Source organism: Meles meles, chromosome 19 (assembly GCF_922984935.1).
Source record: "Meles meles chromosome 19, mMelMel3.1 paternal haplotype, whole genome shotgun sequence".
In the NCBI taxonomy this organism is placed as follows: Eukaryota; Metazoa; Chordata; class Mammalia; order Carnivora; family Mustelidae; genus Meles; species Meles meles.
In genome coordinates, this window is record NC_060084.1 from 27,271,184 (window position 1) to 27,283,951 (window position 12,768).

General features: G+C 39.0%; 1 protein-coding gene across 1 annotated transcript in view; it reads right to left on the reverse strand.

Annotated features, from left to right (window-relative positions):
* NUP93 (nucleoporin 93) overlaps positions 1 to 12,768 on the reverse strand; it is a 110,026-nt gene that overhangs the window by 75,007 nt on the left and 22,251 nt on the right. Inside the window, exon 3 of the mRNA XM_045988647.1 lies at positions 1,656 to 1,773. Coding sequence (XP_045844603.1) covers positions 1,656 to 1,773 — 118 coding nt within the window. The remainder of the gene's footprint in view (positions 1 to 1,655; positions 1,774 to 12,768) is intronic.

The window sequence follows — 12,768 nt, forward strand, 5'->3', positions numbered from 1 at the left end:
TTATTCAAATTTATTTTCTAGCTCTATTCCTTTTGCCCACCTCATCCTTATTAAAAGTATTAGTTTAGGGGCGCCTGGGTGGCTCAGTGGGTTAAAGCCTCTGCCTTCGGCTCAGGTCATGATCCCAGGGTCCTGGGATCAAGCCCCGTATCGGGCTCTCTGCTCTGCAGGGAGCCTGCTTCTTCCTCTCTCTCTGCCTGCCTCTCTGCCTAGTTGTGATTTCTCTCTGTCAAATAAATAAAATATTTTTTTAAAAAAAGTATTAGTTTATAGCAGTAAATAGAAGGTACAAAAAGGGACAGCTCAAAATAAGCAAAACAAAAACAAAAAAATTTTAAGATTATATGGAACTGAACAGGCATTCACAAGATGACAAGCTAATATGATTTAGTACACACAATTTTAAAAAACTAGAGACTATGGGAACATATTGATAACAGGAAAATTAATATATACAGTTAACTCTCAACAGAAACACAGGGTTTTCGGTTACTGAATTGGAATAAATAGAGTAGAACTGTGGCCACTAGGGGCATCTGGGTGGCTCAGTGGGTTAAGCCTCTGCCTTCCACTCAGATCATGATCTCAGGATCCTGGGATCCAGCCCCTGCAAGGGCTCTCTGCTCAGCAGGGAGCCTGCTTCCCCCCCGACCCCCACCCCACACTCTCTGCCTGCCTCTCTGCCTACCTGTGATCTCTCTCTCTCTGTCACATAAATAAATAAATAGAAATCTTAAAAAAAAAAAAAAAAAGAAAAGAAAAGAAAAGAAAAAAGAACTGTGGATACTAGGTAGATAAAAATAGTTCTTGGAAAGGATAGTGGGGTAGAGAGTTAATTCAAACTGAGCCTGTATAATAACATAATTAGTACCCATAACTAATAACACAATTAGTACAATGATTTGCCTTTGTAGAACCTACTTCCTTTCATCTCAAAGGTAAATCAATGATTAAAATGGTAGCTCACAGTCCCTTCACTCTAACATGAATGCAGCATCCCAATTCCTCAAAACTAAATGAATCTCGAGTTTTTTTCCTTAACAATGTATGTGTGTGGGCCCACACGCATACACAAAGCAGTTTCTGATTAGATTAAAATAGCAATCAATTATGCCAGTGGCATGTTAGGTTAAATGAGACTGGAGTGCTCTATTAGACCATTTCCTGGTGCTACTAATGCAGCCAAACACTTCCTAGAAATCGATGAGTAGTTTTCAGTAAATAGTACTCTAAGTTTTCCCCAGCTCTTTGCCAACCAATACAAGCAAGATGTAGAAAAGAAATGTGGAAGACGAAGAGTAAAATTATTTGAGATCCAGCAAAGAAAGCAAGAGAAACTTATAACTAATGTCTCTGTTCCTGGATTAAGCCCAAGGAAGGAAGAAAAATCTGTTCTCATAATTACAATAATCTAAAAAGTGCAGGTTGGAATTGCTTTCCTAAATTCAGCCTCTCAGAGCACTCTTAAAGTAACCTATGTTCCCCATTATACCTCCAAAGCAGAGTTTCCCATTCTGTTAATATCCCAGGAAGAGAATTAACAAAGAAATCTAGAATTCCTAAATGAGCTGGTCAACAAATGAGCTGGTCAACCACGCCTTCAGCCTGGTTTGCATACCCAGAGTTCCACCTACACCAGTCCTGCAAGCCCTTACCTGAATGTCTGTGTCCTTCACAGGCTCAAGAGGCTCAAAGGTGGTGGCCGCACTCAGACTCTCCAGCCGCTGAGAGATGTGGGATATGTCAAGTCCCCGAGACCCAAGGAGAACTGACCTATGTAAGGATATGGGACAAGGAGGAAAAAGCAGGATTAGGATATTGAATATGCTTCATAAAATACTAGAGACTATTTTTTATTCAAAACTTCCTACGTACTGCTCACTTTTATATTTTTTTTAATACCTGTTCATAAAGATCTATCACATAGCCAAAGACACACAATATTGCATCTGGTAATAATAGTTCTGGTCCTGCCTGATTTAGAATAAAATTTGCCTAGAATAAAATGATAGTATACTAACAAAATGATAGGCTAGACAACTCCACATATTTCACAGTAAAGAAAATCATGAGGTAGATGCTATTCTCAATCCCCATTTTACAGAAGGGGGAACTAAGGTGCAGAGAGGTTAAGTGACTTCTCCAAAGTCATGGAGGCAGAAAATGGCAGAGCCAGGTCATCAGGCTCCAGAGCACAAACTCTTAACCACTGTCCTATATTCATAGCCCCTGTAAAGACAGATAAGTGAACCACAATATCTGAGAAGCTTCAAGAGTAACCCAGTCCTAATTTTATTCACTAGTTGAAGAAACTAAAAGTCTGGGACCATCAATGATTTGCAAAGGGCAGCTGAACCAGAATCCAAGGTTGGTTCTCCATGGCTTCTCTTTAAAAGCCAAACATCATATCTAGTACACCTTCAAGTTCCCGATCTGCTGCCCAGTCCAATAGTACAGGAGCCAGTCACCGAATAAATGCTTTGAAGAGAGATGGGAAAAAAACAACTAGCTTTATTTCTACTCACTTAGGGGAATGTAACAATAGAAGAGTTTTTTAAAAAGTCAGTCTCACGAATATCTCGAACACTCTCTGGAAGAAAGAAATTTAGGGGAATTAGATGCTTAGACTATTGTTTTTAGATGACAATTTAGTATCCCAAAACCCCACTGACAAAGTTTACGTTCCTTCTGAGAAACTCAGAAGCTACACCACTGGGCAGCACAAGTAACCCAAAACCTAAGGCTATGACACCTCAGACTTCTACTTCTGCACTAACAGACTTTTTAGAGAAGAAGAAAGGACTTTGTGTTTAGTTCTATTCTATAAGGTACTACAGAAATAGATGATGTGCACCCAGAGGGCTCCCCACTGTAGATTTTTGTCTGTTCCATGTAGACAAGTCAACTAGAATGCCATCCCTGAGGCTTCTCCTCCAGGCTACCCTGTCAGATAAATAATCTTGCCTCTCTCTTCTAACAATCCTTAAAGCTAACCTTCTAATTCAGGAGTTCCCAGCCCTGGTTGCACATTAGAATCACCTAGTCAACTTTGCTCCCAGTGATTCTGAGTAGTGCTGAGTGAAGCCTGGAGCATGGGTATCAGTGTAATGCCCTCCCTCCTTTTTTAATAATAGCTTTACTGAGAAATAATTCACATACCATACAATTCACCCATTTAAAGTGTACAACTCAGTAGGTTTTAGTATATTCACAGAGTTGTACAACTTTCACCTTTTAGAACATTTTTTACACCATTTAGAACATTTTACAACTTTTAGAACATTTTCATCAACCCCCAAACCAATCCCCTACCCACCAGTAGTCATTTCCCATGTCCATTCCCAAACTACCCCAACCTCTGACAACTATTAATCCATTTTGTTTCTATAGATTTGCCTACTCTGGACTTTTCATATAAACAGAATCATACAACATGTGCTGTTTTGTGACTATCCTCTTTCACTTAGCATAATGCTTGTCAAGATTCATCCATGCTTTAGTATGTATTAGTACTTCATTTCTTTTTATAATTGAACAGCATTCCATTATATGGATATGTCACATTTTATATTTATGAATGTATCCATTCATCAGCTGATAGGACATTTGGGTTGTTTCCACTTTGGGGCTATTATGAAAAATGCTGCCATGATAATTCATGTAGCATTTTTGTGTGAATACTGCTTTCATTTTTCTTGGATATATACCTAAAAGTAGAATTGCTAGATCATATAGTAACTCTGTTTAACCTTCTGAAGAACTGCCAGATGGTTTTCCAAAGCAGCTACACCATTTTATATTTTCATGAGCAATGTACAGGGACTCCAAATGTTTTCTACACCCTTGCCAATACTTGTTATTACCTTTTTGATCATAGTCACTTTAGCGGGCCCTCCTTATTAAACCCTTATAGAAAAACAATTCTAAATACAAAATTAAATAGTAAACCTCCTTGTACCCATTACCCAGCTTCAACAATTAACATGTCATAGTCAACCCTGTTTCACCTATATCCCTACCTCTTTTCCTCTTTCCACCACCCAGATTTTGAAGTAGATTCCAGAGAATCCCCCAATTATTTAATAATTTAAATTTTGTGTTTTTTTTTTCTGAATGGGATACAAATAAGATCTCTACTTGTGAATGACATGCCTCCTAAATCTTTTTTAATCTATAGGGTGCTCCTTCATCTCGTTTTTTTTTTTTTTTCCCCTTACAATTTATCAGGGACTCTGGATATTTGTCCTGTAGAGCAGTACTACTTAAACTTGAACTGTACATGTGAATCACCTGAGAAGCATATTAAAATGCAGATTCTGATTCAGTAAGTCTGGGATGGGGCCTGAGATTCTCCATTTCTAAAAAGCTCACAGTTGATGCTTCTCCTATTGATCCATGACCTACACTAAAAGTAGGAAGGATACAGTTTCCCACATAACAGGTTTTATTGACTGCAACCTCGAGATGTCATCTGACATGTTCCTCCAGCCTCTGTATTTCCTATCAATTGAAAGTAAGCTCTAAAGGTTTGATCTGATTCAGGTGTCATTATATTTGGTTAGATTACTTGAAACTAAAGATTACTTGAGACAGAAGTCTGCAATGTCTGGGGGCGCCTGGGTGGCTCAGGGGGTTAAGCCTCTGCCTTCGGCTCGGGTCATGATCTCAGGGTCCTGGGATTGAGCCCCGCATCGGGCTCTCTGCTCTGCAGGGAGCCTGCTTCCTCCTCTCTCTCTGCCTACTTGTGATCTCTATCTGTCGAATAAATAAATAAAATCTTAAAAAAAAAAAAAGAAGTCTGTAATGTCTGGTTATTTCTTTGGAATGTTAGCAGATACTGATGATCACTGCTTAGAGTCACTAATTCCTTAGAGGTTGCAAAATGGTGGTGCTCTTTTTTTTTCTTCTTAAGATTTATTTATTTGAGAGAGAGTGAGAGCGCGTGTGCACGCACACACTGGGGGAGGGGTGAGAATTTCCAGCAGACTCCCTACTGAGTGCAAAGCCTGACCTCACAACTCAGAGATCATGAACTGAGCTGAAACCAAGTGTTAGATGCTTAACCAACTGAGCCACCCAGGTATCCCAGGTATTCGATTTTTATTAGCTAGAATATTTCCTTTCAGAAAAACTCTTCGTCCATTATGTGGTTATTCTGAATAATGAGATGGTTCTCCAGCATCCTCAAAGTGACTAAGTTTCCTTTTGGTATCCTTATGAACTCATGAATTTAAAGTCATAAACATATGAACTGAAACATATTGAACACTTACTGATGTGTTTCAATCCACTGCAGTTACTATGCTTATCATCCTCAAATTATCTCCTCCATCAGTAGGAACCTTTTGAGGATGGCTTTGAATTCTTTTGACGTAACTCAAGTAGACCTTAGTAATTCCCTATCTGGTATGACAAGATGTTTCATGTTCATCTCATACAGACCTGGAGTCAACCAACACTTCAAAGAGCCCCTGCTGTTTTATTAAAAGATGGATTTTAGAGCAGAAGACATGAACAGACACTTCTCCAAGAAGACATACAAATGACTATCAGACACATGAAAAAATGTTCATCATCATTAGCCATCAGGGAGATTCAAATCAAAACCACATTGAGATACCACCTTACACCAGTTAGAATGGCCAAAATTAGCAAGACAGGAAACAACGTGTGTTGGAGAGGATGTGGGGAAAGGGGAACCCTCTTACACTGTTGGTGGAAATGCAAGTTGGTGCAGCCACTGGGGAAAACAATGTGGAGATTCCTTAAGAAATTAAAAATAGAGCTACCCTATGACCCTGCAATTGCACTACTGGGTATTTACCCCAAAGATACAGATGTAGTGAAAAGAAGAGCCATCTGTACCCCAATGTACATAGCAGCAATGGCTATGGTCACCAAACTGTGGAAAGAACCAAGATACCCTTCAACAGACGAATGGATAAGGATGATGTGGTCCATATACACTATGGAGTATTATGCCTCTATCAGAAAGGATGAATACCCAACTTTTGTAGCAACATGGATGGGACCGGAAGAGATTATGCTGAGTGAAATAAGTCAAGCAGAGAGTCAATTATCATATGGTTTCACTTATTTGTGGAGCATAAGAAATAACATGGAGGACATGGGGAGATGGAGAAGAGAAGGGAGTTGGGGGAAATTGGAGGGGAAGACAAACCATGAGAGACTATGGACTCCGAAAAACAATCTGAGGGTTTTGAAGGGGTCGGGGGTGGGAGGTTGGGTGAGCCTGATGGTGGCTATTATGAGGGCACGTACTGCATGGAGCACTGGGTGTGGTGCATAAACAATGAATTCTGGTACACTGAAAAGAAATTATAAAAATAAAAAATTTTTTAAAAAGATGGATTTTAGAGGCAACTATGTGGGTACTAGGACTGCTCAGTGCTACACTGTTTCTAGGCTTTCTCCTAAGTAGAGCTAGAAATGAAGTATTTACTTTTGCTTCAATTTTCTTAAGATAAATTACCTGGTGAGTTTATACTAATAATTCCAATTCAAAATGTAAAACGTAAGTTTTGGGTTAACCTCACAGATTTTCTTTCTGCATCTCCTTTCTCCCACACCACAAAGTCCTAGTTTCAGTATCTATAACTACTTATTTGCTTTATCCTACACTATACACACAACAGTCTCAAAACAGCAGTAACAACACCTCCAACATGATCACTTATGACAGATTAAGATACCACTTGGAACTGTTCCTCTCTGTGTGGTTATGTCACCAACTGGATTAAACACTTACTTTCATTTTTTTAGGAATTCCTTTTTTGAAATTAGAGTTTGTTTTATAATAATGTAAAATATTTACACAATTCCAAAGTTAAAAAAAAGTCCCTGTCTTCTCCACCTTATTTAAGGTTACTTAACCTTTTGTTTACCTTCTGTATAAATCATGTCTTCTTAAGAAAGGAGGGAAGAAAAGCAAGGAGGAAGACCAGTCTGAATGACTTCTCAGGAAAGGTACTAGGATGGGGAAAAGTCCACAGTACCAGCACAGGGGAGGGGCAGATTGGCAGAGTTTATGTGAAAGAAGAAAAAAGAACCAAACAAACAAACAAAAAAACTGGAAAAAAAATTTCTTTTTCTGAAAGCAGGAAGAATATAGAATGGAAACTAATGGACAAAAGGTAGAACCTCTTTGTATATACAGTACCTTGTTTTATATATTTGGCCATAGACTCATGTGAATATTTTGCATCAGTTAAAAGATTAACTTTAAAACTCAAAATTCTTTTCTTTAAAAAATATTTCATTTATTTATTTGACAGAGAGATCACAAGCAGGCAGAAACAGGCAGAGAAGGGGGAGGAAGCAGGCTCTCTGCTGAGCAGAGAGCCCTACATAGGGCTCGATCCCAGAACCCTAGGATTATGACCTGAGCCGAAGGCAGAGACTTAACCCACTAAGCCACCCAGGTGCCCCAAAACGCAAAATTCTTAACACCCAACAAAGATTTACATTTCATGAACCTCTGAATCTGAATTCAAATGAACAATCTTGAAAATAATTATTAAAGCAATTGCATTGTGAGCAGTGACTAAATTATTTTATATTAACAAATTTAAAATTTTTAGTTGTAATTACAGTGCTGTGATTTTATTATTCGAGTCATAACTTAGATATATTTGAAGGGCGCCTGGGGGGCTCAGTCATTAAGCATCTGCCTTCAGCTCAGGTCATGATCCCAGGGTCCTGGGATCGAACCTCGCATCAGGCTCCCTGCTCAGCGGTAAGCCTGCTTCTCCCTCTCCCACTCCCCCTGCTTGTGTTCCCTCTCTCGCTGTGTCTCTCTCTGTCCAAAAAAAAAAAAAAAAAAAAGAAAAAGAAAAAAAAAGAGAGAGAGAGATTTGAGTCTAAAATCTGTTTCTAAATCTGAGTGGGATTACAGATGGAACAAACAGGGTCATGATTTAGTAATTATTAAAAGTGGGTGATGGGTATGTAGAGTTTCAGTAAACTTTTGTCTCTCTTTGTCTGTTTGTTAAACACTTTAAGTAATGGAATTATTTAAGAAAAGAAAAAGTCCTATAAATCCACTTACTAGAAATAACTGTGAAATTAACAGGACTTGTAGGGAAAACAAAGCTACTAGGTTAGAGTATGCAAACCCAGACTGTGGGAAACCATGTAAGGACGAATGAGTTCAGTCCTTCATTACGAAACAGCTCCAAGGGAAAAGATAAGTGAGTACTTACTGAACAAAAGAAATTTAAGAGATTTATCAAAGGATCACAATAAATACATAGGGCATATTTGGATTCTGAGTCCAACAAATTGGTAAACATTTAACATATGAGATATTTGAACGGACTAAAAATTTGATATTAAAGTATTATATTTACTTATATTTTAGATACAGAATTATAGTTATGTTTAAAAATAAAGGAATACATTTTTAAAGATTCACTTGAAGTATCTGTGGATGAAATAGTGTATTGGCTGGGATTTGCTTAAAAAATCATTAGATGGGGGATAGAAAGAAAAACTGTCCCTGATTGGTAATTGTTGAAACTGAGTGTTAATATTCAAAATCTAGCCATCCCATGGAACATGAGATACAGGCACTAAAAACTCATGAATTCAAGAGAAGTAAAACAATATTCTGAAGAAAAACTAAGCCACAAATTGGCTTGTTTTTGGAAAGATACCTCTATAGAATTGAGGTACCCTGACTGCTTCATAAGCATTTATTTCACTTTTTAAAAACCTCTTCAAAAAAAAAAAAAATACATATATATATATGTTTATATATATATATATGTTTATATATATATATATATATTTTTTTTTTCTTTTAAGATTTTACTTATTTGTCAGAGAGAGAGAGAGAGCACAAGCAGGGGGAATGGCAGGCAGAGGAAGAAGTAGACACCCCGCTGAGCACAGAGCCTGACGTGGAAACTTACCCCAGGACCCTGAGATCATGTCTGAGCCAAAGGCAGATGCTTAACCGACTAAGCCACCCAGGCGCCCCTCAAAATATATTCTTGGTAATTTAAAAAAAAAAAAAAAAGCCTTTTTATTTTCTGTATCTGATGCTTTGACAACTGGGGCCTTGCTGACATTGGAAGGGCTGCCCCTCCCAAGGTTAGCTAATTCTGAGAGGCCAGTGAGTACAAATTTCAAATGCAAACTAATGAGTCCAGAGACCATACCCCAACTACCTCCTTTCCTGGGCCAATTTTCACCCCATGGCTAGGTACCAGACAATCAGAGACAACTATACCCCAGAGCCCACTGAAGTTACTCAAACTAGCCAATCCTAAGTTTACTGACCCTGCCTTGCCTTACTTTCCCACAGAAACCGTAATACAGGCTTTGGCACACATTTTCTCCTTGCTCTCACCGCATCCTGACTGTCCCCAGTGCTGACCCATGATGTGCCCTGCCTCATTTCTACACAACTGTGGGTAGAAACTCTCTCTTCATGACAGTCTTTTTCTTGTCTGCACGTCTTACTGTACCTGGTTAAAGCAAGTCCCAGGTACTTTTAAAACACCTTCCTTTTTTCTCAGTAGATCTGTATATACATTTTTATCACCTACTTTTTTGAAACAGCTTTATTGAGATACAATTCACATACTATACAATTGCCCATTTAACTGACTTATTTAGTGGTTTTCAGTAGATTCAGAGTTGTGCAACCATTGTTAAAACTGACTTTTATAACACTTTCCTCACCCCACAAAGAAACCCCCAACTCAGCAGCAGCTGCTCCCCACGACCCTCAATCCACCCACCCCCTAGGAAACCACTAATCTACTTTCCATCTCAATCAATTTGTCTATTTAAGATATTGCACATAAATGGAGCTCGACAATAAGTTATCTTTTGTGACCAGCTTCTTTCATTTCTCATGTTTTCAAAGTTCATCCATGTTGCATGTATTAACAACTCATTCTTTTTACTGCCAAGTAGTACTCCATTTTACGGATATGCCACATTTTACTTATCAATTGATCAACTGACAGACATTTGGGTTGTTTTCACTTTTTGACTTACCAATAATGCTGCTATGAACAAATTTTTATATGGACAATGGTATTCATCTCTCTTGGGTATTCCCTAGGAGGGGAACTGCTGAGTCATATGGTCACACTGTTTAGCCTTTTGAGGAACAGCTGGGCTGTTTCCCAAAGTGGCTGCAAGACTTTACATCCCACCGAAAGTATATAACAACCTCAATTTTTTCCACATCCTCAACACTACTAGGGTCTGGTCTGTCTTTGAACTACAGCCACCCTAGTGTGTACGTGAAGTGGTATGTCAAGGTGGTTTTGCTTCACGTTTCCCTGATGGCCGGTGATGTTGAGCTTCTTATAATTTGCTTGCTGATTGTGCGTACATCATCTTCAGAGAAATAGTCCCTTATCAGATAAGTAATTTGCAAATATTTTCTCCCATTGTATGGGCTACTTTCTCACTTCCCTTTTTTTTTCCCACTTTCCTTTTTTAAAAGATTTTATTTATTTATTTGAGAGAGAGGCAGTGAAAGAGAGCATGGGCAAGGAGAAGGTCAGAGGGAGAAGCAGATTCCCCGTGAAGCTGGGAGCCCGATGCGGGACTCGATCCCAGGACTCTGGGATCATGACCTGAGCCGGAGGCAGTTGTCCAACCAACTGAGCCACCCAGGCGACCCACCACTTTCCTTTTTTTAAAAAAATATTTTATTTATTTGTTAGAGAGCGGAAACGCGCATGCATGCACACAAGCCAAGGGAGTGGCAGGCAGTGGGAGAAGCAGGCCCCCGTGCCGAGCAAGGAGCCCAACACAGGACTCGATCTCAAGACAGTGGAAACATGACCTGAACCGAAGGCAGCTGCTTAACTGACTGAGCTACCCAGGCGTCCCTATTTTCTCACTTTCTTAATAGTGTCCTTTGAAGTACAAAAGTTTTTAATTTTGATGAAGTTCAGTTTATCTATTTTTTATTCTGTCACTTGTACTTTCAGTTCATATCTAATAAGGTTCTGCCTAACTTCAGGTCAGAAAGATTTATACCCATGTTTTCCTCCAAGAAGTTTCAAAGTTTGGGCTCTTACATTTAGGTCTGTGTTACATTTACAGTTAAGGTGTCCAACTTCTTTCTTTTGCATATAGATATCCAGTTGCCCAGCATTATTTGTTGAAAAAACACTGAATGCTCTTGGCACTTGCTGAAAATCGGCCGATCTCAAATGCATGGATTTATTTCTGAACTCCCGATTCTATTCAATTGTCTATCCATATGCCAGTGCCACACAGTCTCGGCTATGGTAGCTTTGTTTGAAGTTAGGAAATTGGAAGTGTGAGCCTCCCAACTTTCTTCTGCTTTTTAAGACTGTTTTGGCAACTCTGGGTGTCTTTTTATTTACATGTAGATTTTAGGTTCTCCTTGTTAACTTCTGCAAAAAAGCCAGCTGGAATTTTGATAAGGATTCCACTGAATCTGCAGATCAATCTGGGCATATGAATATCTTAATAATATTAAGTCTTCTGATTCATGAACATTGGATGTCTTTCACCTGCTTTCTTAAATAAGAGAACGGCACATTTTTTTCTCCACCTTTTATTTTTTATTTTACTTCACAATATGTCCTGGAGTCAATCTATGGTACTGTATATTCTCATTCTTTTGTGTTACTGAAAAATATTCCACTACCAAGATGTACCACATCTATTCAACTAGTCCCCTACTCATGGATGTCTGAGTTTTCAATTTTTGCTATTTACAAATAATGCCACAATGACTACCGTTGCACGCACATCTTCCATACTTTTGCCAGTGCATCTCTGGGATAAATCCCTGGAAAAGGGATTGCTGGGTCAAGGGCAAATCCACCTGATACTGCCTAATTGTGTCCAACAGGTGCCATATCCCCACCAGTGATATGTGAGAATGCACCCAGTGCCCAGGCAATTTTAAAGTGCACCAGCGTTGAGAGCCTTGACACTTAAAAAACTAGCTATTAGAGTATTCAGAAGAGAAAAGTCATCTGAGTAGGTGGTGCCTGCAGTGAATAGGCAGAAGCTTTGATGGGGAGAGGTAGATGGAGAACTGAGGAAAAAGGGCAGGGAATTTAGGGTAAGAGTAAGGCTTTATAAATAAAGGCTAAACCAGAAACTTCCAGCTTCTAAGGGTGGAAAAATCTAAAGGCTCCTTGTCTTCTACCTGCCTCAATTTCCATAAACCATGCAGACTCTCCTGAGCAAAAAGAAGGAATCAAGGCTGGAGTCAAACATTCTAGTCCCAGGAAAGTAGAAGGACAAAAGGTATCATCAGTGCACACAGGGAGCAGAAATAAAGTCAGGAGGCCTGGGTTCAAGTCTCACCTGCCTCTTACTACCTGAAAATCTTAGATGCATCAGTTTTCCAAGATTCATTGTCTTCCTTTGTTAAATCTGGAGAAAAATCCCGCCTCACTCACCTCTCAAGCTTGTGAAGACCAGTCAAGGGAACATCTGTGACAATTTTGGGGGAACTGAAAAGTGCCATACAAATGGGAGAGATTCTTACTGAGCAAGCTGGATTTGAATTCTGGCTCGGCCACTTGCTATGTGACGTTTCTCAATTATAAAACAGAGATAATAACACTTATTTCACAGGGTTATTTTAAGAAGAAATTATATAATGCATGTAAAGTGTTTGGCACAGTGCCTGCCAAAGAGCAAGTGCTCAAAAAGGTTGCTTAGTAGTATTACCACATGTCAAGTAGTAATTGACTGTAAAACTTTGGGCAAATAAATGTTCATATATGCTTT